Source organism: Salvelinus namaycush, chromosome 22 (assembly GCF_016432855.1).
Source record: "Salvelinus namaycush isolate Seneca chromosome 22, SaNama_1.0, whole genome shotgun sequence".
Classification (NCBI taxonomy): domain Eukaryota; kingdom Metazoa; phylum Chordata; class Actinopteri; order Salmoniformes; family Salmonidae; genus Salvelinus; species Salvelinus namaycush.
Genome location: NC_052328.1, coordinates 6,011,808 through 6,039,579, shown reverse-complemented (window position 1 = coordinate 6,039,579; position 27,772 = coordinate 6,011,808). Strand labels below are relative to the sequence as shown.

The 27,772-nt window shown below is 41.1% G+C and overlaps 1 protein-coding gene across 1 annotated transcript; it reads right to left on the bottom strand.

Annotated features, from left to right (window-relative positions):
- Window positions 1-6,081: 6,081 nt before the first annotated feature.
- Window positions 6,082-26,161, bottom strand: erlin1 (ER lipid raft associated 1). The gene is made up of 12 exons (XM_038960264.1): window positions 26,050-26,161; window positions 12,042-12,170; window positions 11,861-11,942; window positions 11,697-11,743; window positions 11,533-11,594; window positions 11,266-11,391; window positions 11,098-11,171; window positions 9,323-9,381; window positions 9,096-9,187; window positions 8,797-8,886; window positions 8,635-8,714; window positions 6,082-8,505 (listed from the first exon to the last, which is right to left on the bottom strand). The coding sequence occupies exons 2-12, from the start codon at window positions 12,152-12,154 to the stop codon at window positions 8,344-8,346; spliced, it is 987 nt and encodes a 328-aa protein (XP_038816192.1). The 5' UTR covers window positions 12,155-12,170; window positions 26,050-26,161; the 3' UTR covers window positions 6,082-8,343.
- Between the last annotated feature and the right edge of the window lie 1,611 nt (window positions 26,162-27,772).

Here is a 27,772-nt window from a genome sequence, read left to right as displayed (position 1 = left end):
ATATGCATAAAATGTGATTGTATTGTTAAATTATCATTTGAAAATACCTACCTAACAGGGTTAAATGAAGCATAACAGTGTGGAAATCAATAACAGGGTGGAACTAACATGAATAATGAATACAAGATTGAAACAATTAAATATATTTAATTCGCTTTTACATTTGTGAAATGGTTGATAAATATTACACCTATAATAAGAATTTATATTGTGCATCAGTTTACATAATTTTCTATATATTTCATCTGCCTGTCTTTTTAATAGCATCATCAACCTGAGTTTGTAAAACATGAAAATAGATTATTATTTAAATATATATATTGTTTATAGCTAATTACGTTACAAGGACTAATAACAATTCTACATAAATTCCATTACAATTACTTATATTAGGCTGTATGCAACTTTAATTACAGTGCCTTCAGAAATTATTCACACCACTTCACTTTTTCACATTTTGTTGTGTTGCAAAGTGGGATTAAAATTGATTCAATTGTCATTTTTTTGTCAACGATCTACACAAAATACTCTGTAATGTCAAAGTGGAAGATTTGTTTTTACATTTGTAAAAAAATATATATAAAAAGAATACACTAATATATCATCATTAAATAAGTATCCCCTGAGTCAATACATGTTAGAATCACCTTTGGCAGCGATTAGAGCTGTGAGTCTTTCCGGCTAAGTCTCTAAGAGCTTTCCACACCTGGATTGGGCAACATTTGACGATTATTCTTTTCAAAATTCTTCAATTAACTCGGCCACTCAGGAACATTCCCTGTCTTCTTGTAAGCAAATCCAGTGTCAGGTGGAAAGCAGACTGAACCAGGTTTTTACTCTCTGATTTTGCCTGTGCTTAGCTCCATTTGATTTATTTTTTCTTTCTAAAAAACTCCCCAGTCCTTAACGATTACAAGCATACCCATAACATGATGCAGCCCACTATGCTTGAACATATGGAGAGTGGTACTCAGTAATGTGTTGTATTGGATTTGCCTCAAACATAACACTTCGTATTCAGAACAAAAAGTTAAATGCTTTGCCACATTTTTTTGCAGTATTACTTTAGTGTCTTGTTGCAAACAGGATGAATGTTTTGGAATATTTTTATTCTGTACAGGCTTCCTTGTTTTCACTCTGTCAGTTAGGTTAGCATTTTGAAGAAACTACGTTGTTGATCCATCCTCCTATCACTGCCATTAAACTCTAACTGTTTTAAAGTCACTATTGGCCTCATGAAATCGCAGAGTGGTTTCTTTCCTCTCCGGCAACTGAGTTAGGAAGAATGCCTGTATCTTTGTAGTTACTGGGTGTATAGATACTCCATCCAAAGTGTAATTAATAACTTCACCATGCTCAAAGGGATAGTTAAGTCAGTTAAGGACAAATTCTTATTTACAACGACGGCCTAGGAACAGTGGGTTAACTGCCTTGTTCAGGGGCAGAACGACAGATTTTTACCTTGTTATCTCGGGGATTCAATCCACCAACCTTTCGGTTACTGGCCCAACACTAACTACTAGGCTACCTGCTGCCCCGTTTGTTTAAAAAAAAAAAAAATATCTACCAATAGGGGCCTTTCCTTGAGAGGCATTGGAAAACCTCCCTGGTCTTGGTGGTTGAAACTGTGTCTGAAATTCCCTGTTGGACTGAGGGACGATACAGATAATTGTATGTGTGGGGTACATAGATGAGGTAGTCATAAAAAAGAAATAATGTTAAACACTATTATTGCACACAAAGTAAGTCCATGCAACTTGTGACTTGTTAAGCACATTTTTACTCATTAACTTATTTAGGCTTGCCATAACAAAGGGGTTGATTACTTATTGACTCAAAACATTTCCTTTTTAATTAATTAGTAAACATTTCTAAATGTAAGTCCACTGACATTATGGGGTATTGTGACCAAAAAATCGAAATTGAATCCATTATAAATGCAGGCAACACAACAAAATGTGAAAAAAGTCAAGGGCTGTGAATACTTTCTGAAGGCACTGCAGTAATTGTACTGTAATTAGCAAACAAATACACATCTAAACTGTACATCAAATATAAATATATTATTTACTATCTTTCCTAACAAAATGTCCACCCCGTTACGTGCATTTTCCACCATGTAGGGTGCATAATCTTAAGTGTGAAAACTAACAGAGTATTTTTTTTGTCTAGAATTAGCCATAGCTCTGTTGATGATGGACATTGAGCTAGCATAATGGTAAACGTTTGAAGATTTTAACTTCTATATCAAAAGGTATTTACATTTTTGGAAATGTAATACATTTTCTCTATAATTTAGCCTAATAGGGTGGAATTGTATGAGTGAGACAAACAGACTAACATCATGAAACATAGAAAAATAGATCAAACCGAATGTTTATATTTATTTAGCTTTGCACATTCTTTTCCCACCCCAAAAATCTGGACACTTCATGAATGAGATGTCATTGTGGGAAGGGGCTGTTTTTTTAAAGGGGAAAAACTACAAACAGATGTCAGCTAAATCAGGCCCTAAATGTAAAGAATAAAACAAATAAATAACAATAATAATAAATAGTCCTCTCACTGTCAACTGCATTTGTTTTCTGCAAACTTAACATGTGTAAATATTTGTATGAACATAATATTCAACAACTGAGACAAGTTCCACAGACATGTGACTAACAGAAATGGAATAATGTGTCCCTGAACAAAGGGGGGGGGGGGGGGGGGGAGTCAAAATCAAAAGTAACAGTCAGTATCTGGTGTGGCCACCAGCTGCATTAAGTACTGCAGTGCATCTCCTCCTCGTGGACTGCACCAGATTTGCCAGTTCTTGCTGTGAGATGTTACCCCACTCTTCCACCAAGGCACCTGCAAGTCCTCTGACATTTCTGGGGTAATGGCCCTAGCCCTCACCCTCTGATCCAACAGGTCCCAGACGTGCTAAATGGGATTGAGATCCGGGCTCTTCGCTGGCCATGGCAGAACACTGATACAGAACGAGCAGTATGGCTGGTGGCATTGTCATGCTGGAGGGTCATGTCAGGATGAGCCTGCAGGAAGGGTACCACATGAGGGAGGAGGATGTCTTCCATGTAACGCACAGCGTTGAGATTACCTGCAATGACAACAAGCTCAGTCCGATGATGCTGTGACACACCGCCCCAGACCAAATCGATCCCGCTCCAGAGTACAGGCCTCTGTGTAAAGCGCATTCCTTCGACGATAAATGCAAATCCGACCATCCCCCCTGGTGAGACAAAACCGACTCGTCAGTGAAGAGCACTTTTTGCCAGTCCTGTCTGGTCCAGCAACGGTGGGTTTGTGCCCATAGGCGATGTTGTTGTCGGTGATGTCTGGTGAGGACCTACCTTACAACTTGCCTACAAGCCCTCAAACCAGCCTCTCTCAGCCTATTGCGGACAGCCTGAGCACTGATGGAGGGATTGTGCGTTCCTGGTGTAACTCGGGCAGTTGTTGCCATCCTGTACCTGTCCCGCAGGTGTGATGTTAGGATGTACCGATCCTGTGCAGGTGTTGTTACACGTGGTCTGCCGCTGTGAGGACGATCAGCTGTCCGTCTTGTCTCCCTGTAGCACTGTCTTAGGCATCTCACAGTACGGACATAACCATTTATTGCCCTGGCCACATCTGCAGTCCTCATGCCTCCTTGCAGCATGCCTAAGGCACGTTCACACAAATGAGCAGGGACCCTGGGCATCTTTATTTTGGTGTTTTTCCAGAGTCAGTAGAAAGGCCTCTACGTTTTCATAACTGTGAACTTAATTGCCTACCGTCTGTAAGCTGTTAGTGTCTTAACGACCGTTTCACAGGTGCATGTTCATTAGTTGTTTATGGTTCATTGAACAAGCATGGGAAACAATGTTTAAACCCTTTACAATGAAGATCTTTGAAGTTATTTGGATTTTTACAAATTATATTTGAAAGACAGGGTCCTGAAAAAGGGACATTACTTTTTTTGCTGCGTATATATATATATATATATAAACAGAGAGAGATGTGGCTGCGGACCACCTGCCAGGGCCATAGCTATGGATGAGGACACAGAGGTCCCGACCTCTGTAATAAATAAAATATAAAAACTAATTTAGAGTGTTTTCAGAAAGTATTCAGACCCCTTGACCTTTTCCACATTTTGTTACGTTACAGCCTTATTCTAAAATGGATTACATAAATTGATTCCCTCAATCAACACATAACCCATATTAACAAAGCGAAAACAGGTTTTTACAAATGTATTTTAAAAAATGTAAATAAACTGAAATAGCTTAATTACATAAGTATTCAGTATTCTTTTCAATCAAAATTGAGCTAAGGTGCATCTTGTTCCCATTGATCATCCTTGAGATGTTTCTACAACTTGATTGAAGTCCACCTGTAGTTTTATTCAATTGACTGGACATGATTTGGAAAGAAACACACCTGTCTATATAAAAGGTCCCACAGTTGACAGTGCATGTCAGAGAAAAAAACAAGCCATGAGGTCGAAGGAATTGTCCGTAGAGCTCAGAGACGACTGGATTGTGTCGAGGCACAGATCTGGGAAAGAAGCATTGAAGGTCCAAGAAAACAGTGGCCTCCATCAATTTTTAAATGGAAGACGTTTCCTGTCGTCTGAGCTCCACGGACAATTCCTTCGACCTCATGGCTTGTTTTTTTCTCTGACATGCACTGTCAACTGTGGGATTGTCTTGGCTGTGTGCTGACAGCGCTCCAGAGTTCCTCTGGAGATGAGAGAACCTTCCAGAAAGACAACTATCTCTGCAGCACTCCACCAATCAGGCCTTTATGGTAGAGTGGCCAGACGGAAGTACCTCCTCAGTAAATGGCACATGACAGCCACTTGGAGTTTGCCTTAAAAGGCACCTAAAGGACTCTCAGACCATGAGAAACAAGATTCTCTGGTCCGATGAAACCAAGATCGAACTCTTTAGCCTGAATGCCAAGTGTCATGTCTGGAGGAAACATGGCACTATCCCTATGGTGAAGCATGGTGGTGGCAGCATGATACTGTGGGGATGTTTCACAGCGGCAGGTATTGGGAGACTAGTCAGGATCAAGGGAAAGATGAACGGAGCAAAGTACAGAGTGTTCCTTGATGAAAACCTGCTCCAGAGCACTCAGGACCTCAGACTGGGGATAAGGTTCACCTTCCAACAGGACAACGACCCTAAGCACACAGCCAAGACAATGCAGAAGTGGCTTCGGGATACGTCTCTGAGTGGCCCAGCCAGAGCCCGGACTTTAACATCTCTGGAGAGACCTGAAAATAGCTGTGCAGCAACGCTCCCCATCCAACCTGACAGAGCTTGAGAGGATCTGTAGAGATGAATGGGAGAAACTCCCCAAATACAGGTTGTCCAAGCTTGTAGCGTCATACCAAAAGAAGATTCGAGGCTGTAATCACTGCCAAAGGTGCTTCAACAAAGTACTGAATAAAGGGTCTGAATACTTATGTAAATGTGATCTTTTTATATTTTAATACATTTGCTAAAATGTCTAAAAACCAGTTTAGGCTTTGTCATTATGGGGTATTGTTCGTAGATTGATGGGGGGAAAAAACGATTAAATCAATTTTAGAATAAAGCTGTAACATAAAAGTGTGGAAAAAGTCAAGAGATCTGAATACATTCATAATGCACTGTAATTTATAAACGAAGCATTCATGTTTAGTGAGTCCGCAAGATCAGAGGCAGTAGGGATACCTAGGGATGTTCTCTTGATAAGTGTATAAATTGGACAATTATCCTGTCCTGCTAAGCATTCAAAATGTAATGAGTACTATTGGGTGTCAGGGGAAATGTTTGGAGTAAAAAGTACATTATTTTCTTTAGGAATTTAGTGAAGAAAGTGTTGTCAAAAATATAAATAGTAAAGTTCATATGCCCCAAAAACTACTTAAGTAGTACTTAATTTTTTTTACTTCACTGGCACTAGGGCACACTGTTTTTAAAATGTACAACGTAAAATTTTAGGCTACCTCGTTTCACTCACTCCGTTTCCGACTATTTTCATCCATTTTGTGACTAGACAAAACCCAGCTTCAGGCTGCAGTTTTAAAAATCACACAGACACACATTGTGGTATCAAAATAGGTTTTATTTTACATATTCGAACATTGTCAAAACTTGAACTTTTAATTGCATATAAATCTTTTAAAATAAGACCGTTCAAATTATGAAAATTGTACAAAAGTAACATTCACAAAAACGTGTTAATTATTTCCATGACAAATTTAATTCCATCCTTTTCTGCATTTTCTAATTTAAACCCGCCACCAATGCCATAGGAGAAAGACGATTGGTGAGATCAAGTACAGTAAACAGCAGCACGGTAGCGTGATGTCACAGGGCACGATTGAAGGAGTTCACCAGCTAACTTTCCTAAATATTCTGGATTCATGTTCCAAATTTATATACACTTGAAATTGGCACAGTAACTGACTCACTCAACATTCCAAACGACTGATAAGAGTTTATTTCTTAACGAACCTGAAATTCAAGAGCTAGCCTAGATCTGAGCGTTGATCAAAGTTCGCTGGCTAACTCTGTGAACCCACTGTGTTTACACTCCTCCAGAGTAGTTTCCCTGTTAGTGGTGGTTCATCTACTGAAGCGCCCTAGTAGCTTTACTGAACTGAAGTCTATCTCTGTAAACCTGTCAATTCCTACGCCTGTCATTTCTGAGCCTGAACGTGGCACTACAGCCATTCTGTATAAAGAACCATATAGGGATATACAAGCCATATAGATATACACGTATATGAGATACACGTAATATATATATATATTATACAGTATGACGCTGTCTGCCTAAGTCACTAGTCACCTCAAGCTCTTTCCTGAGAGTTAACACTAACGCTACCTCTCTACCTACTAATACAAACTAAAAAAAACTACAGAGCTGAACCGAGTGAAGTAAAACCAAGATGTACTGAGCTGGCTTGGTTACACAACCACAGTTGTTGGCCTGGAATCATGCTGAAAACATTGAAATGGACGATGTGAAAATAAAAATATCAGAGCCAGCTCAGTTCGAACGGAACGATGGCGTGAGAGAAGCGTCGGCCTTCCGCTCTACCTGTGTCAATGTAGCCGGAGCCAGTTTGTCTGCTTTTGCATTCAATAGCCACACATGGCTCACTGCACTCTACATCGACACCCAGTCAAACAAGCAGACATGCAGTGTAGTGGTTCCAGGCAAACAGTCAACAGCCCTTATATTAGTAGTCCTGTATTCTCTTACTGGAGGTGTTTCATAGTAAACAGAAAAATAATAAGGGCAAGTCTGACGTCAGTGTCTTTCGGCCAGCCAGGTTACCCGATCCTAGATCATTTGTTTCACCTCACTCTCAAACAGAAATCAACCCATCTAACTACAACTATTCCACTGACACTAGATTCCCAACTGAAAATACACACCAAAACTACACTACCCAGAAGCCCTTTAGCTAAGAATGGCAATACAAGCCAGTACTCTCGCAGCCCTTAGGCCCACTACAGAAAAACTATTTTCACTCAGTCCCCCCCAGAGTTATAATAGAATCACTTAGGTTCTAAGGAGTTCCACCGGGTGTTTATGCGCTTACAAGAAGTCCAACCCATGTGCCGACAGAGAGTCTGAAGGTTTGTAGTGTCTCGTTGTCCTGGCTCAGATCTGCTCTGGGGTTAGAGTGGAGTATGGGCTCACACACACTTGCTTGTTTTCTTGCTCTCTCACACATGCAAACACACAAACTGTGGATGACTAGAAAGAGATTGAGTACCAATAAACCCACCCCCATTTAGAATCAGAACCAGAAACCCTTTAGTTCAGAATTAGTGTTGCCTTCTTTACATTCTAGTTAGGCTAAAAACAAATTAGACAGTAAGGCTGAACTTAATGTTCAAGTTAAATATAAATTCATTATTTTGCATAAAGCATCAAACAAACAAAAAAATCATACAATTCCAAAAAACAAAGCCAAGAGTTGCATCCGATGCAAAGCTGCACATGTAGAGCAGGGCGCCTGAGAGCCACCTGCCTGACACTCAACCCAGCCCAGATATCAGCATTAATGCCTCTACTGATCCTTCCCACCGACTGCCTGCTCAACACAGGTGTAGACAGACCCGCTCGCTCTCTCCCTCTATCTACGCTGCGATTCCCCCACCCCCTCACTTTTTTATTTCTCTTTCCATGCTTCTCTCCCCCATCCTTTTTTTAACCAATCCCCATTCTCCCTCCCTGGCCGATAGAATTAAGATTAAAGCCTTACGCACCCCAATTAGGGGAATGACCCCTCACATTCCTTTGTCCCTCAAACCCGTCGACTGACAGACAGACAGCTAATCTCAGACCTTAGTGTCTGGCCTGTTCAGAGGCTTTCGGGGGCTCAGGGTCCTGGGTAGGGCTGTGTCCCTCGACAAACATGTTAGGGATGTCCTGGCCGAAGTAGATCTTACTGTTGGCTGCTATCGCCTGGTACTTCATCAACTCAAGGTACTCGGGTGTTAACTTCAACTGGAAAGATGGGAGAGAGATGATGTCAGAGTGTGTGTTTTTGTGTGTGTGTGTGTGTGTGTGTGTGTGTGTGTGTGTGTGTGTGTGTATATATATATATATATATATATATATATAGACATGTCATACCCTGTTAGCTTCAGCAAACTTAGCTGCTGTATAATACTCCGCATCAGCCCTGGCCTTCATTTTTGCCAAGAACGCAGTGTCTGAAATAGACACAGAGTTCATTAATATGCACGCACACACACACACACACACAGACAGACAGACAGACAGACAGACACACACCCTCTATCTCAGAGATCCTCTTCTCGGTCTCTTTCTCCATCACCTTCTGTTGGAAATGAATCTGTGCTACTTCAGCCAGCTTCTGAGCCTCTGAGAGAAAGACAGCGGTGTGCGGTGGGGAAAGGAAGAGAGAGTATATAGTGTTACGGTTTTGAAAGGATTACAAAATACAACCTGTGTTGTATTAGCTCCACTTAGCTCGCCAGTTATTTCAGATGTACAGGTTGTTTTCAGATACACAAAAATTGGTTGTATACTGTAAGTACGTATACTAATGAGATGGAGTGTTGCTACGTTACCGATGACGGCTTTCTTCCTCTCGGTCTCAGCTTCTTTCTCCACAACCTTCTGAGTCTGAACTGTTACCAACAGACGAGTCTTCTCCCCCTCCCTACACACACAGCGAGAGAGAAAGAGAGAAGGTCACACACACACAGTGAGGGTTATAGAAAGAACGAAACAAATAGAGAACGAAAAAGAAATAGAGTGAGACACTGGACGAATGAAAAAGAGAGAGAACACTCACATGAGCTCAAAGTTTCTCCTGATGGCCTCTGGGATTTTGGGCTTGGTGACTCGGACAGCCTGGGACATGAGACACACTCAGTATATACAATCCAGAGCCCCGTTCAGTAGCCGAACGCAGGGAATAACATTACATTTTTGGTCCACCAGCCACTCAGATTTTTAACCAGCCCAACATCCCTCCCCCCTACAATTACACCAACAAAACACAAATGAACATGCTTTGTAATGTTTCTGAAACAATACATGTATTACGAGTAAGAAGAATTGTGGTATACTGTTTAATTTCATTTTTGGTGTCCCGAGTCTTTTAACCAAAAGAACACAGAAGAAACAAAACATGGCACCTGCCCCTTTAAGGGTGGGAGATTACCAGGTAATGTGACATGAGTCATGTTTGTGCCTGTGAGAATGAGTCTGACTAGTAGCTGCTTTGTCTTCTTCCCAAACATTGAAAAACAACCTAGCTTGTGAACAAAAATGTAAATAGCCAAGAAACACATGGACAGTCTCACTTTAGTAGACTTTCTTTTCAAGTAAATGAGACCAACTTTTATACCTGTGCGCAGCACTTCTAAAAATGAATCTTTCACTCAGCTCTTTACATGTGCACAGCCCCAAGCCAGGCAGTGTTGCAGCGCAAGGTGGGATAGGTCATTGTAAAATTCGTATACTGAACCAAAATAAACATTCAACAATTTCAAATATTTTACAGATACAGTTCATATAAAGGAAAAAAGTCAATTGAAATAAATTCATTAGGCCCTAATCTATGGATTTCACATGACATGGCATGGTTACACGTGGTCTGCGGTTGAGAGGTTGGTTGGATGTACTGCCAAATTCATTGAAGGCAGTTTACGGTAGAGAAATTAACATTCAATTCTCTGGCAACAGCTCGTGGACATTCCTGCAGTCAGCGTGCCAATTCCAATCCCTCAAAACTTGACACATCTGTGGCATTATTTTGTGTGACAAAACCTCACCTTTTAACGTGGCCTTTTATTGTTCCCAGCACAAGGTGCACCTGTGTAATGATCAAGCTGTTTAATCAGCTTCTTGATATGCCACACCTGCCAGGTGGATGGATTATTTTGGCAAAGGAGAATTGCTCACTAACAGGGTTGTAAACAAATTCGTGCAAAAAAATTGAGAGAAATAAGCTTTTTGTGCGTATTGACCACCGCTACATGGTCAAAGTAGATGATATTTTTGTTCAGTATAGTGCTTTGACTTTGTGTGATTAATTTACCAGCTATGAAACAAAAACGGCAGAAATACTTTGAAAACAGCTACTGCAGCATTTATTTTTGCTATAAATGTGATCATACTTGGCCACTGTGGAACACAAACCACCCTCCAACGTGGCTGGTGAAATAGACATCTTACCCGCCAATGTCAAAATCTACCCGCATTTGGCAGGTGTTAACTTTAGGCCCTGGTTGTCAAACGCTGCAGATAGACGTGCCACAAATAGCACTGACGTGATTCCTTATTCTACATGTCAGAGAGGCATTATTGTTCTACATAGCATATTCTTATCTGAATGTTCCAAAACATCGCTTCCTGCTGAATTCGCCCAACCACTCAGGTGAGTGTGTTTGTGTCAGGGTTGGGGTCAATTCCCATTTAATTCAGTCAAATCAGGAAGTAAAATGAAATTACAACTTTACGCCAAGTTTACTTCCTGAATTGGAATCGGCCCCAACCCTGGTGTGTTTGTGTGTGTGTGTGTGTGTGTGTGTGATTGACCCCAACCCTGGTGTGTGTGTGTACCTGTATCGTCAGTCCAGGCGCCATAGAGTTGAGGTCTTTCTGCAGCGCGATCTTCAGGTTCTCATCAATGATGTCTGACAGACCAAGACGCAGGAGAGAAAGAAAAGAGTTACACTGATGTATAGAAAGTGTCTCAACAGATATACAAGTGAGTGAGTGCGTACTCACCAAACAGCTCGATGTAGACCTCCTGTAAAGTGTGTACGCTGCAGAATTGGTTGAGTTCGTGGTGAATCTTGTTGAAAATTAAAGTTTTGTCATAATCAGCTGTGTAGTTCTTCACCGTGTCCACCACTTCGAAGAGAGAGAAAGAGAGGTTAGTATACACTAGGAAAGTAGAAACGTCACCCCCCCTTTCCACCTACATAGCAACGGGGACAACGTAGGTGTGTCCTAGGGATCTACCCTGTTAGCTAATAGTTCTGAAGGTCTTACCAGATGAGGGCACCAGCATGTTGACCACCTCTATACGGTCGAAGTAGATCATCACTCCCCCACTGTGGAGAGAACACACCAGAAACATGGTCACAAACATGGTCGACGTCCTCCGCCACACACAAACACCTTTCAGAAACACCACGCAACCGTTCTAGATTTACCTAGTTCCACAAGGCACGTTCTTTATCTCATCAGTTTGAAGAGTCGTCTGGAAGAGAAAGTTTTTTTTTTTAGAACTGATCTGTAGATGGAATAAAGGCCAGCATGATGTAGTAGCCAGAGTTAGAAGTCAGGGGTCAGGGTTCAAAGGTAAGAGAGGTAGTACCTGTACTGATCTGTAGGTGGTAAGAAAGGGCATCATAATGTGGTATCCCGGGCCATTGGGTGTGGTAAGCAAAGCTCCTCCTCTAAAAACACAGAAATTAACCAAAAATATGAACCTTCTATTCACAGTACTTCACTACCTGGTGAATGGATGACAGAGGGTTGGGGGTCATGGATCATACCTGTAGTAAACAGCTAGGTGTCCCTCCTCTATCTTGTGAATGGAGGAGTGCAGCAGGATGGCCATCACTGCAGTTACTGCACCAACTACTGCCCCCACGTGAGTCATTGTCATCCTCACCCGAACTCACCTACAACACACACACAGTTACAGTGAGAGAACAAAAAAGAGCGAACAAAAGATAAAGCAGTGCGTTCCATATATTCATTTAGCAGCGGTGGGCTGCCGCTGCCAAATCGTTGCCACCACGACAAAAAAAAATATTACAATTTGTATTTATTTTATAAACACAATTTTCGGGTGGTAAAACATTCAGTGTAAACTGTATAAAGATGGAGCTATATTTTTTTTATATAAGATCTGAGAACTAACAATCACCTAAATAAAAGTAAGAGTCAGGGAAAATCTACAATTCAAGTAATGGGGCATTGAGTCACTCAGAATTAGAACACGGCATAAGGCATGGCAAAATGTGTAGGAAATTAGCTTCAAAGCCGCAAATTTTCTCTCAGCCCCATGGCAAAATGTGTAGAATTGACTGAAATTAAGTTTAGCTTTTTTAGGATAGAGGGCAGTATTCGGAAGTTTGGATAAATGAGGTGCCCAATGTAAACTGCCTGTTACTCAGGCCCAGAAGCTAGGATATGCATATAATTGGTAGATTTGGAAAGACATTTTTTTTTTTTTTGGTGAAACACTGATAGAGAGATGTCTATCAGAACTGACAAACAATGCAGCCTCATTCTGCCAGCATTCACCTAGACTAGAGGTAGATTTATAAAGAAAACTAACATTTATAAAACTGTTAAAATTATGTCTGTGAGTATAACAGAACTGATATTGCAGGCAAAACCCCGAGGACTAAACCCCCCCCCCCCGCAAATAATATAAATAAATAAACAGTCTACCCCGATTTTCAATGGCTATCACTTTTATTATAAAGCCAAGTCCTCCCAGATTGCAGTTCCTAGGGCTTCCACTAGATGTCAAGTCATTTTTTTTCTTTTGGTTTTTGTAAAAATGAGCCAGAAATTGTAGTTTATCTAGGTGGCTCCCATTTTGGCTGTAGTGTTCCCAAGCGTGTGGAAGAGGCGTTCTTTGGTATTTTTCTCCGCTAAAGACAAAAACGATTCTCCGTCTTAAATTGTATCGTTTATTTACGTATTAGGGTACCTAAGGTTTGATTATAAACGTTGTTTGACTTGTTTGGAAAAATGTATCAGTAACGTTTGGGATTCATTTTGTATGCATTTTGATGGAGGGAAACTGGGTGGATTATTGACTGAAGCACGCCAGCTAAACTGAGTTTTTATGGATATATAAAGAAGGACATTATTGAACAAAAGGACAATTTGTGATGTAACTGGGACATTTTGGAGTGCCAACAGAAGAAGATCAAAAGGTAAGGCATTTATTATATCGCTATTTCAGACTTTGTGGCGCACCTGCCTGGTTGAAATATGTTTTTCATGCTTTTGTATGCGGGGCGCTGTCCTCAGATAATCGCATGGTGTGCTTTCGCCGTAAAGCCTTTTTGAAATCTGACACGAAGTCAGAGAAGAGCTTATTTTGATGTATTACACTTGTGATTTTATGAAAGTTAAATATTTATAATACTGTAGTTTGGATTTCGCGCTCTGCAACTTCACCGGATGTTGGCCAGGTGGGACGCTATCGGCACACCTGCGCCAAACAGGTTAAAACACTTCGTCCAAGAGCCAGGCCTTTAAAATGTTGTCTGAGACCATGCCATTGGCTACACCCACTACGCGCTACACCCACTACGCGCCCCACCTCCCCTCCCACTCACTTTACCACCACTGCTAAAAAATAAAATATATATAGGGGAAACACTGATAAAGAGAGATGTCTATCAGAACTGACAAACAATGCTGTGCAGCCTCATTCTGGCCAGCATTCACCTAGACTAGAGGGATGCAAACACACACTTTATCTCCCTCAGTTAGTCACAGACAGACTACCGCTCTACACATACCACTATCAAAAACCGCACTCAATGAGCTGTACCCGGCCATAAGCAAACAGGAAAGCGCTCATCCAGAGGTGGCGCTCCTAGTGGCCAGGGACTTTAATGCAGGGAAACTTACATTTCTTCCAGCATGATAAATGTGCAACCAGAGAGAGAAAAAAAGAAAAAGAACTCTGGACCACCTTTACTCCACACACAGACACATACAAAGCTCTCCCTCCATTTGGCAAATCTGACCATAATTCTATCCTCCTGATTCCTGCTTAAAAGCAAAAATTAAAGCAGGAAGCACCAGTGACTCGGTCAATAAAAAAAAGTGGTCAGATGAAGCAGATGCTAAGCTACAGGACTATTTTGCTAGCACAGACTGGGATATGTTCCGGGATTCTTCCCGAAGCAGCCATTCACCAGCTTTTCAAGCTTAATAATGTCAAAATACAGTCGGTACATAGCAAAGAATGTAGTTTTGCTGAGCAACTATCGTCATTACTGCAGTTACGGACTGTGCGTACTTCCAAAAAAGGTCTAAATAAAAAGTTACATTCAACCGAAAAAAATGCCTTGTCTGGAGAGAATCAAAGTATTCTGCATGCGCCAAATCCATCTCTTCTGCAATATAAAAAAATTGAATGAAAATACACTGAATAAGGCTATCTAGAAACATACAACTGTAAAAAAGTACCCTATATGGTCTACTTAATCTACTTGCATGAAATATTGCATTTCGTGTAGCAGGGGTGAAACAACAGATCGATATGACATTCACACACTGCTGTAGGTGATAAAAATCAATGACCTTTCCTGCTGCTGGACCAGCCGACCTGTGGCGTGGCAGTAATGAGTGATTTTACTGGAGGTGGATTTTGCGCATGTGTACTAGGTCAAAAACTATACTTTTCCAGAAAAGGCATTTTTTCAGTTGCATGTAACTTTTTATTTTGACCTTTTGAGAATGGTGCCTTTTTTTTTTACCCCCCCAGGGGGAAAAAGTATAGATTCTTCTCTATCCTCCCTCTATTCTAATTCAGAATATATAGTTTAAGAGCTATTGAAGGTTGAAATCAAAATAAAGTTAAAAAAATATATATATATATATTTTTTTTTTTAAAGGCATGGACTTCTCTATCCTCCCCTGATTCAGAATATATAATTTTCATAGTCATAGAAAACTTTGTTTAAGAGCTATTGGAGAATGAAATCCCCCCCAAAATTTTGTTTATAACAAATTCACACACAAAAAAATAAAAAAGGCATGTATTTCTCTCCATCCTCCCGATTCAGAATATATCATTTTCAGTCATGGCACGCTTTGTTTAAGAGCTATAAATATTGAAATCATATTTTTTATCTTACAAAAAACAAGTGTGAATTCTTCTCCATCCACCCCTTCAAATTAGTGTATTTGGCTATTTCAGCAACAACTGTTGCTGACAGGTTTATAAAATCGAGCACACAACCATGCAATCTCCATAGACAAACATTGGTAGTAGAATGGCCTTACTGAAGAGCTCAGTGACTTTCAACATGCCATCATCATAGGATGCCACCTTTACAACAAGTCAGTTTGTCAAATGTCTACCCTCCTTGAGATGCCCCGGTCAACTGTAAATGCCGTTATTGTGAAGTGGAAACGTCTAGGAGCAACAAAGGCTCAGCCGCGAAGTGTAGGCCACACAAGCTCACAGAACGGGACCAGTGAGTGCTGAAGGGCGTAGCGAGTAAAAATTGTCTGTTCTCGGTTGCAACACTCACTAAAGAGTTACAAACTGCTTCTGGAAGCAACGTCAGCAAGAACTGTTCGTCGGGAGCTTCATGAAATGGGTTTCCATGGCCGAGCAGTCCGCAGACAAACCTAAGATTAACATGCGCAATGCCAAGCATCGGCTGGAGTGGTGTAAAGCTCGCCCGCTATTGAACTCTGGAAACGCGTTCTCTGGAGTGATGAGATACGCGTCACCATCTGGCAGTCCGACGGACAAATCTGGGTTTGGCGGATGCCAGGAGAACGCTACCTGCCCCAATGCATAGTGACAATTGTAAAGTTTGGTTGAGGAGGAATAATGGTCTGGGGCTGTTTTTCATGGTTCGGGCTAGGTCCCTTATCTCCAGTTTGGGGAAGGCCCTTTCCTGTTTCAGCATGACAATGTCCTCATGCACAAAGTGAGGTCCGTACAGAAATGGTTTGTCGAGCCCTGACCTCAACCCCATCAAACACCTTTGGGATGAATTGGAACACTGACTGCGAGCCAGGCCTTATTGCCCAACATCAGTGCCCGACTTCACTAATGCTTTTGTGGCTGAATGGATGCAAGTCCCCGCAGCAATGTTCCAACATCTAGTGGAAAGCCTTCGGAGAAGAGTGAAGGCTGGAATAGCAGCAAAGGGGGAACCAACTCCATATTAATGCCCATAATTTTTGGAATGAAATATTCACTGAGTAGGTGTCCACATAATTTTGGCCATGTAGTTTAACTTGTACTATTGGTCACCATCTCTAATTTGTTCCATTCCCACTTGATTTTATTTAGAGTAGAATAGCAGCCTACACAATAAATAACTTGTAATATTGGTAGTAACCATCTGGATGTCACCATGATACAGTCTACACTGCTCAATGTGGAGAGTTTACACAGCAAGCCGACAACACAAAGAGGTACAGGGCGTCCTTCGACCCCAGTCACAGCAGTAAGGGAGAGGGAAGTAGCTAGATAGTGTAGCCCAGGAGTTTCAGCTTTTCTTGTCCCGCGACCCCAAAATATATCTTTTTTTTTGCAACCCCACCATGTAAAAAAATAAGTGATGTAATTAACATCCAACATATACTTTTTTAATTGGGGCTAGAAAAATTAGTCTGACAGTACTTTTGACAGTATTCCAATCTGAAGGAAGTATGGTTTGAAGTGACAAATGCATCAGAAAGGTATTGGGAAGTTCATAAGATCGGGCAATTTTGTATGATCTTCTGTATAGAAAATAACATCAAGGGTCTTTTCGCAAGTCTGACTACCGGAGATTAGCACCGTAAACCCGGTTCTATGAACCAGCGTGTTTTTATTTTATTTCAGAGTTTCTCTCGCGACCACATTTTCAAATCAGGGCCCCTAGTTTGGGAAGTGCTATTGTAGCCAATATCAGGCCAGGATGACAGCTAACGCACATTTCTTGTAGTGATTTTCACTGAACTACGGCATAATGTCTAACGCTATAAAAACAGAATGATTCTGAATACTCCCAAGTCCCAACTTCAGCAGACAAGTTTCAAATTCTCGCTGAAGTTTCTAGCCAATCATTAAACTAGCTAGCTGGGAACCCAGCTAACAATTCAAGGGAGAGAGAATGTTTTTGTAATGTTACCCGTAATGTTCTCCTGATGTTTGAGTGTCCAGTTTTCCATTAGTTATGTGAACATTCTATGTTAGCAAAAACCTTCTGACAACCAATTTAGCATGTTTTGGTGTTAATGTTCTCCTAACTCTTCCTTAAAGCAGGAATCTGCAGGTCTGTTCTATGTACTGTTGAAGTCGGAAGGTTACATACACCTTAGCAAATACATTTAAACTCAGTTCACAATTCCTGACATTTAATCCTAGTAAAAATTCCCGGTCTTTGGTCAGTTAGGATCACCACTTTATTTTAAAGAATGTGAAATGTCAGAATAATAGAATGATTTATTTCAGCTTTTTTTCCCCTCTCATCACATTCCCAGTGGGTCAGAAGTTTACATATACTAATTGAGTGTATGGTAGCATTGCCTTTAAATTGATTAACTTGGGTCAAACGTTTCGGGTAGCCTTCCACAAGCTTCCCACAATAAGTTTAAGAATTTTGGCCCATTCCTTCTGACAGAGCTGGTGTAACAGTCAGGTTTGTTGGCCTCCTTGCTCGCACAAACCTTTTCAGTTCTGCCCACAAATTTTCTATGGGATTGAGGTCAGGGCTTTGGGATGACCACTCCAATACCTTGACTTTGTTGTCCTTAAGCCATTTTGCCACAACTTTGGAAGTATGTTTGGTGTCATTGTCCATTTGGAAGACCCATTGCAACCAAGCTTTAACTTCCTGACTGAGGTCTTCAATATATCCACATCATTTTCCTGCCTCATGATGTCATCTATTTTGTGAAGTGCACCAGTCCCTCCTACAGCAAAGCACCCCCACAACATGATGCTGCCACCCCGGTGCTTCACAGTTGGAATGGTGTTCTTCAGCTTGCAAGCCTCCCCCTTTCTCCTCCTAACATAACGATGGTCATTATGGCCAAACAGTTCTATTTTTGTTTCATCAGACCAGAGGACATTTATCCAAAAAATATGATCTTTGTCCCCATGTGCAGTTGCAAACCATAGTCTGGCTTTTTTATGGCAGTTTTGGAGCAGTGGCTTCGTTCTTTCTGAGCGGCCGTTCAGGTTATGTTGATATAGGACTCGTTTTACTGTGGATATAGATACCTTTGTACCGGTTTCCTCCAGCATCTTCACATGGTCCTTTGCTGCTGTTCTGGGATTGATTTGCACTTTTCGCACCAAAGTACATTGATCTCTAGGAGACAGAACGCGTCTCCTTCCTGAGAGGTATGACGGCTGCATGGTCCCATGGTGTTTATACTTGCGTACTATTGCTTGTACACATGAACGTGGTACCTTCAGGCGTTTGGAAATGGCTCCCAAGGATGAACCAGAGTTGTGGAGGTCTACAATCTTTTGTCTGAGGTCTTGGCTGATTTCTTTTGATTTCCCATGATGTCAAGCAAAGAGGCACTGAGTTTGAAGGTAGGCCTTGAAATACATCCACAGGTACACCTCCAAATGACTCAAATTATGTAAATTAGCCTATCAGAAGCTTCTAAAGCCATGACATAATTTTCTGGAATTATCCAAGCTGTTTAAAAGGCACAGTCAACTTAGTGTATGTAAACTTCTGATCCACTGGAATTGTGATAGTGAATTAAAAGTGAAATAATCTGTCTGCAAACAATTGTTGGAAAAATTACTTAGGACATCTACTTTGCGCATAACACAACTGACTTGCCAAAACTATAGTTTGTTAACTTCTTTGGGAAAGGGGGGCAGTATTGAGTAGCTTGGATGAATAAGGTGCCCAGAGTAAACTGCTTGTTACCCAGGCCCAGAGGCTACGATATGCATAGATTTGGATAGAAAACTCTAAAGCTTCCAAAACTGTTAAAATAATGTCTGTGAGTATAACAGAACTCATATGGCAGGCAAAAACCTGAGACAAATCCAACCAGGAAGTGGGAAATCTGAGGTTTGTAGTTTCATTTAAGTGATTGCCTATCTAATATGCTGTGTCTATGGGGCCAGATTGCACTTCAAGGCTTCCAGCAGATGTCAACAGTCTTCAGAAAGTTGTTTGAGGCTTCTATTGTGGAAGGGGGTCGAATAAGAGCTGTTTCAACAAGTGGACTAGGCTGAGGCCAATGAGTTGTTTACTGCGCGGTCACGCCGTTCCTTCTTTTTCCTCTGTAATGAATACGCTATTGTCCGGTTGGAATATTATTGAAGATTTATTATAAAAAGAACCTAATGATTGATTGGAAACATCGTTTGATATGTTTCTACAAACTGTAATGGAACTCTTGACTTTACGTCTGGATTTTGCGCTCGCGCATTGTGCCTTTGGAATAGTGAACTAAACGTGCAAACAAAACGGAGGTATTTGGACATAAATATGGACGTAATCGAACAAAACAAACATTTCTTGTGGAAGTGGGAGTCCTGGGAGTGCTTTCCGACGAAGATCAGCAAAGGTAAGTGAAGATTTATAATGCCATTTCTGACTCCACAATTTGGCTGGTAACTGCATGGCTTGCTTTGGTGGCTGAACGCTGTACTCCGATTATTGAATATTGTGCTTTTGCCGTAAAGCTTTTTTGAAATCTGACAGCGGTTGCATTAAGAACAAGTTTATCTTTAATTCTATGTAACACATGTATCTTTCATCAAAGTTTATGATGAGTATTTCTGTTATTTGATGTGGTTCTCTGCAATTTCTCCGTATGTTTGAGGCATTTCTGAACATGACGCCAATGTAAACTGAGGTTTTTGGATATAAATATGAACTTTATCGAACAAAACATACATGTATTGTTTAACATTGAGTCCTGGGAGTGTCATCTGATGAAGATCGTCAAAGGTTAGTGATTAATTTTATCTATATTTCTGCTTTTTGTGACACCTCTCTTTGGTTGGAAAATGGCTGAATGCTTTCTGTGACTAGGCGCTGTCCTGACATAATGATATGTTGTGCTTTAGCCGTAAAGCCTTTTTGAAATCGGACACTGTGGTTGGATTAACGAGAAGTGTAGCTTTAAAATGGTGTAAAATACTTGTACGTTTGAGGAATTTTAATTCTGAGATTTGTTTGAATTTGGCGCCCTGCAATTTCACTGGCTGTTGGCGAGGTGGGACACTAGCGTCCCGAACAATCCCCGAGAGGTTAACAAGAAATTTGTGGAGTGGTTGAAAAACAAGTTTCAATGACTCCAACCTAAGTGTATGTGAACTTCTGACTTCAACTGTATGTAAGGACATTTGTAACACTTATTTGGTGGTAATGTTCCCCCCCCGTAGTCAGAGAATTGATGGTTGAACTCATAAACGGTGCATACGTATATTTATTTTTCTCACCAATTTCACAGTATCCAATTGGTAGTTACAGTCTTGTCACATCGCTGCAACTCCCATACGGACTCTGGAGAGGCGAAGGTCGAGAGCCGTGCGTCCTCCGAAACACAACCCAACCAAGCTGCACTGCTATTTAACACAATGCCCACTTAATCCGGAAGCCAGCCGCACCAATGTGCCGGAGGAAACACCGTACACCTGGTGACCGTGTCATCGGGCACTGCGCCCGGCCCGCCACAGGAGTCGCTAGTGCGCGATGGGACAAGGACATGCCTGCCAGCCAAACCTCTCCTAACCCGGACGCCGCTGGGCCAATTGTGCGCCAACCCACAGGTCTCCCGGGTCACGGCCGGCTGCGACAGAGCCTGGACTCTGAACCCAGACTAGCGAGTCCCGGTGCATACGTTCTAACTATAATGTACTCATATTCCATCAATATTACATTATCAAAATCAAAGTTTATTTGGCATATGCACAGGATACGGTGGGGTGTATAGGAATATGACTGCATTGTACCGTTTACTATTGAAGTAACAATTTGATTTATGTTCACACACAGTGCCAACAACCCCCAGAGACTCAGACTTGTCCCTCCTGTCACACTACCAACCAAGCAAGAGTTTCTCAAGGAATTCAGTGCTAAGGGCTTGGCAGGAATTTTGTTTCTGTTTGGCGTTTTAGGCTGGGTTTCTGTACAGCACTTTGTGACATCAGCTGATGTAAGAAGGCCTTTATAAATACATTTGATTGATTGAATATACAGAATGGCAGCCATTATGCTCATTACAAGTATATTTCAGTTATCGTCTTCAATAATAAGTGCATCGACAATGTCGTCCCCACAATGACAATACGTACATATCCCAACCAGAAGCCATGGATTACAGGCAACATCTGCATTGAGTTAAAGGCTAGAGCTGCCGCTTTCAACGACTGGGACACTAATCCAGATGATTGTAAGAAATCCTGCTACGCCCTCCAACCATCAATCAGGCAAAGCATCAATACAGGACCAAGATCCAATCCTACTAGATCTTCAGGGCCTGCAAACTATCACGGATTACAAACAGAAGCCCAGCTGGGAGCTGTCCAGACACATGAGCCAACCAGACGAGCTAAATACCTTCTATGCTCGTGCGGAGGCTAGCAATACTGAACCATGCATGAGAGCACCAGCTGATCGCAACAACTGTGTCATCACGCAACATAGCCGATGTGAGTAAGAGCTTTTAAATCAGGACACGTACACAGAGCATGTGCTGACCAGCTGGCAAGTGTCTTCACTGACATTTTCAACCTCTCGATAACCCAGCCTGTAATATCTACATGTTTCAAGCAGACTACCATAGTCCCTGTGCCCCAGAACACAAAGGTAACCTGTCTAAATGTCTATCACCCCGTAGCAATCACATCTGTAGCCATGAAATGCTATGTCTGTTTGGAGCTCACTGGAGTGGAAATTGAGGGCACAGAATATTTTATACAATGTTGCAAGTTCGCTAGCTTGAGCTTCAGGCCAGACCAAAGTTAATACAATGTTCCAAGTTCCTTGCAGACAGGCCATGAATAGCCAATGTGATTTATAGGATATTTATTTTTAAAATCAAGAGTTTCTACTTGCAGGCTGCAATGTTTTTATTTGTTGCCTTTATGTAGGGTATTTTTACTTAGTTGGTAATGGCAACAGAATTTACTTATAGAATTTTGATTAATCACATGATAATTGAGATACAAAGACTAGTATAAATGAAACTGATCCACGAAAAAGTCCATATAAAAATCATAACTAGCATGTCGGTAGAAATGGTAAGATAAATTGGAACTCCAAATGGAAAAGGTTGGCAACCCCTTGTGTAGCCTATTAGGAGCGTAAGAGCAGGAGCGTAACCAGGTTATCTTTAGCTCTGGCTCCCTCAAGTCATTTGTGTGTCTTGATGAATTCATCAGTGTGCTTAAACATCAGACAAGCTCAGTAGCCGACATAGTTGATTTTATTAAAACATAGGGTGTCTATATAGGGAATAATACCCGTTTAAAAACATTGACCAATCGAAATAACAGACGACTCGATGTCGAACCAACATTTTTTGGGGTCGGGGACAGCACTACTAGACAAAAAAACTAGGGGACGATGACTGAATATCCTATGTTCTAAACCAGGGCTCGACAATAATGCTTGTCTGCTTGTTCAGTGAAAGTAAAAAAAAATAAAAAAAATAAAGTTTAAAAATATATTTTAACAAGTCAGACAACCAGAATAGAGTACAGTTATCCAAATTACTCTGATCAGAACTGGATCAGGCAGCTCACAGCACGGCAGTGCATGGCTGACATTGAGTACATTGCCTATATTCCTATAGCCTATTTCAATAAACATGCTTTATTGACACAAAGCAAGAGAACAATGTAGTAGGAGCTAAGTGTGAGTCTCACCAAAGCAGCACAAAATATCTGGTCAGAAAATGGGAAAAAAATCTCTAATGCTGGATGATCTTTGGCAATAGCCGAAATCTATATTTAGCGGATACTCCGTTGTCTTGTTATAGCAGCCCAAATTCTCTCTCCATTTGATATAAGAATTGGCCTACTAAGCCACTCTTTCAGTTTAATGCATGCTAGATGATTTCTCCTGCCACACCATTTCATGATCAAACAATTAATGAAGCCTAGAACTCTGCTAGATATCTCAGAAAGTTTTAAGTGGTTTTTGAATAACCCCAAAACATGGGAGGCCTAAGGTAATAATGAGAGACAGATTAAATAGTAGCAATATCTAAAAATCTAATGAGAAATTTGAACAAACCTTAGTTGAGCAAAGCATTAGAAGACTGAAATAATGCAGGCATGTAAGGCTAGAAAACAAATCCCTCCTTGCCATTGCGAACCAAGCAACCAAAAGCCTAATCCTACTAACTGAAATATCATAAAGGCATTAAGACAAATTAAAGTTAAGAGTATTTTCCAAACTATTCTAATAAAGTATTTAAAATGTCCTAAAGATTCAGCTTTTAAATGGGAATAATTATGAAAGTCAAGGTCTATGCTATTCTCATTCACAGATTTATTTTGAATGAAAAAAATATTGTTGGCCAGAAACTGAAATTGAGCAAACAATACCTAGATGGAAAAACCTAATGAGTTAAAAAAATTTAAAAAACACTTTGGCTACAGCTGAGGAAAGCTTATGAAAGAAATGATGCGTAGTTGGCCTAGGCCTATTTTTACATTATTCTACCACTGTGCAACCTACCTACAATGCATATAAAAAATAATCACTTTTTCAGGACCCTGTCTTTCGAAGATAATCCAAATAACTTCACAGATCTTCATTGTAAAGGGTGTAAACACTGTTTCCCATGCTTGTTCAATGAACCATAAACAATTACATGCACCTGTGGAACAGTCGTTAAGCCACTAACAGCTTACAGACGGTAGGCAATTAAGGTCAGTTATGAAAACGTAGGACACTAAAGAGGCCTTTCTACTGACTCTGAAAAACACCAAAAGAAAGATGCCCAGGGTCCCTGCTCATCTGCGTGAACGTGCTTTGGGCAAGCTGCAAGAAGGCATGAGGACTGCAGATGTGGCCAGGGCAATAAATTGCAATGTCCGTACTGTGAGAAGCCTAAAACAGCGCTACAGGGAGACAAGACGGACAGCTGATCGACCTCGCAGTGGCAGACCACGTGTAACCCCTGCACAGGATCAGTACATCACACCTGTGGGACAGGTACAGGATGGCAACAACTGCCCAAGTTACACCAGGAACGCACAATCGCTCCATCAGTGCTCAGACTCTCAGCCTATTGCAGACAGAGGCTGGACTGAGGGCTTGTAGGCCATATACCCCGGTATAAGGTATACCGCCCAAGTTTAATAGATACGCTAGCCTAATAGATACGCTAGCCTATTAGCCACGTTATAACTGACTTGTGATCCTTGCCCTTGCTAGTTTGATGATCTTGACATTCCCAGCTTGAGTTACATTCGTCCGTTTTGTCCAAAATATTGAGTCATTGAAACAAACAGTGCATCCTGAATGGAGGCTGCAAATAATGTACCAGGCCAGCTGGAATTTACAACCTGATAGCTATATTTTTTGGACAACCAAGAAAGTTATTGACAAATTATATTAATCATGCATTGAACAGCATCCATCTATTCTGACAATGCCTTAGTGTACATCATGGAATGTTTATTCAAACATAACCTATTTTTAAAACCTCTTATAAAGTTGGTTTTGCAGCAAAAACTGGGAAATAAAATCAAATATTGGTCACGGACATATTTAGCAGAGGTTATTGCGAAATGCTTGTGTTCCTAGCTGCAAAGTAATTAAAACGCTGTCAGTTTCCACTTTAATAAGGGAACATTCTAAAGTTGTGGGAATATTTGTTGTTGGCTGGGAAAGGCTCATCAGGATGGACTCTCTCTGCACGACAAAACGTAATCAATTTGGGCACCAGGCGAGACCGTATAGCCTCTCTCGATTTTCAGTCATGGCATGCTTGGTTCAATAGCTATTGATAGAAAAAACGAATATCCAATATAAAACTTATTGTACCCGATTTGACATTAAACTGCTTCCTGGGTTTAATGGAGAATCGCCATATTCAACATCCGCTATACACCCAGATTCTGGTTCAGGCATGTAACCAAAGACAGGAAGAAACTGCTTCTCCATTAGAAATCCCCGATCACACTTGTAGGCGATGCCATGGCGACGTTGAATAGCTAAGCTCATGCGCAAAAAATACGTCATCGGATCGGTCGTCTCGCGCCAAACAGCGCATGTGCACGCAGTCAAATCAAAGGCACTCCTTTGATATAAAGTTGTTCTTGACGAAAACGTGCCAGTTTGTCACTTTCACAATGTTGGAGTAATAACATGTTCAACTACTTAAGACATTGGCTCGAATCTAGGTTGTGTCTTTAGATTTCGAAAAAAATTAACTAAGGACATTTTTTTTTTTTCACTTCTCTCATTGCCTTCTCAAACCCAGGCCTGGTCTGTTTCGCGAACGTTCCCGGAAGTCTCGCAATTTGCGCCTCTGGATTTAGAAACTCTGATGTAACAGTATGGGTGTATAATACCGTTATAGGTTAGAAATACTGCCTCGTCACAGCTAACGCTAGCTATCAAGTCTATTATATCAAGTTAAAAACAGCCAATAATCACTGCAATAAAAGCTATTAACCAAGTTGGCTAGCTAGGTAATTTATTATCTGACATGATTCGTGTTAGCTGGCTAGCTAGTTCAGTCCTGCTAACTTGGCAAATCGCACGTCATGCCTGAAAATAATACATACGCCAAAACTAGCTACTAGTTCCAGTTTAGTTAATGTGCAGACTGACGGGCTTCATACAACCTTACCAGTGTATTGAAGCGATAGATCTTGTCTTTTCATCCAGTTGACATCGACCCATCAGCACCTCGTCAGCAACACTGAAGTACTTCCGGGCCACCGAATTTATAGTGGTTCAAATTAAAGTCCTCCACGCAATAGAAAAGTATCATTAACCTGTAGTATATTTAACCTATATTTATGAATAATGTATGAATAATATTTGTCTAAACATTAACAATGATATTTGTTCATATCTAATTTACATTTGCATTAAATGTTTGTTTTAAAACATGTTCCAATGTCAAATAAGCAGTCCGCAACGCTAGGTTGGGGATGCCACACTAGGTTGCGGTGCGTTCGGTGTAACACGTGTTCAATATTTTCAACTCGTGCATTGCTTGACTGTGGTGGTACAAACGGAAGTTCATAAACAGTCAAACCAGTTAGCTTGCTATCTAACAAAAAAGCTAACCACTTTTCTAGATAGTTTAGCTAAGAAATTACCAGCACCTAGCTTCCACTTTCCAGCTAAGTATTTCACATTCAACTGACTACAGCGAAAATAACCTTCTCCATGCTGCAAACCTTTCTGCAGCCTTGCAAAGCACATGTGCATCTGGCATTCTTTTTTTTACCTTTATTTAAGGTAGGCTAGTTGAGAACAAGTTCTCATTTACAACTGCGACCTGGCCAAGATAAAGCAAAGCAGTGCGACACAAACAACAACACAGAGTTACACATGGAATAAACAAACATGCAGTCAATAATACAATAGAAAAAGTCTATATACAGTGTGTGCAAATGAGGTAGGATAAGGGAGGTAAGGCAATAAATAGGCCATAGTGGCAAAATAATTACAATATAGCAATTACACACTGGAGAGATAGATGTGCAGAAGATGAGTTATGAAGACACTGTGGTACAAATATAGCATTGTATATACACACTACATGACCAAAAGTATGTAGACACCTGCTCGTTGAACATCTCATTCCAAAATCATGGGCATTAATATGTAGTTGGCTTTCCACTAGATGTTGGAACATTGCTGCGGGGACTTGCTTCCATTCAGCCACAAGAGCATTAGTGAGGTTGGGCAGTGATGTTGGGCAATAAGTCCTGGCTCGCAGTCAGAGTTTCAATTCATCCCAAAGGTGTTCGATGAATTTGATGTCAGGGCTCTGTGTAGGCCAGTCAAGTTCTTCCACACTGATCTCGACAAACCATTTCTGTTTGTGCACGGGGCATTGTCATGCTGAAACAGGAAAGAGCCTTCAAACTGTTTCCACAAAGTTGGAAGCACAGAATCGTCTAGAATGTCTTTGTATGCTGTAGTGGTAAGATTTCCCGTCACTGGAACTAAGGGGCCTAGCCCGAACCATGAAAAACAGCCCCAGACCATTATTACAGGTTGCACTATGCATTGGGGCAGGTAGCGTTCTCCTGTCATCCGCCAAACCCAGATTCGTCTGTCGGACTGCCTGATGGTGAAGCGTGATTCATCACTCCAGAAAACACGTCTCCACTGCTCCAGAGTCCAATGGCGGCGAGCTTTACGCCACTCCAGCCAACTCTTGGCATTGTGCATGGTGATCTTAGGCTTGTGCGGCTGCTCGGCCATGGAAACCCATTTCATGAAGCTCCCGACGAACAGTTCTTGTGCTGATGTTGCTTTCAGAGGCAGTTTGGAACTCGGCAGTGTGTTTGATTTTATATATATATATATATACAGTACATATACAGTGGGGC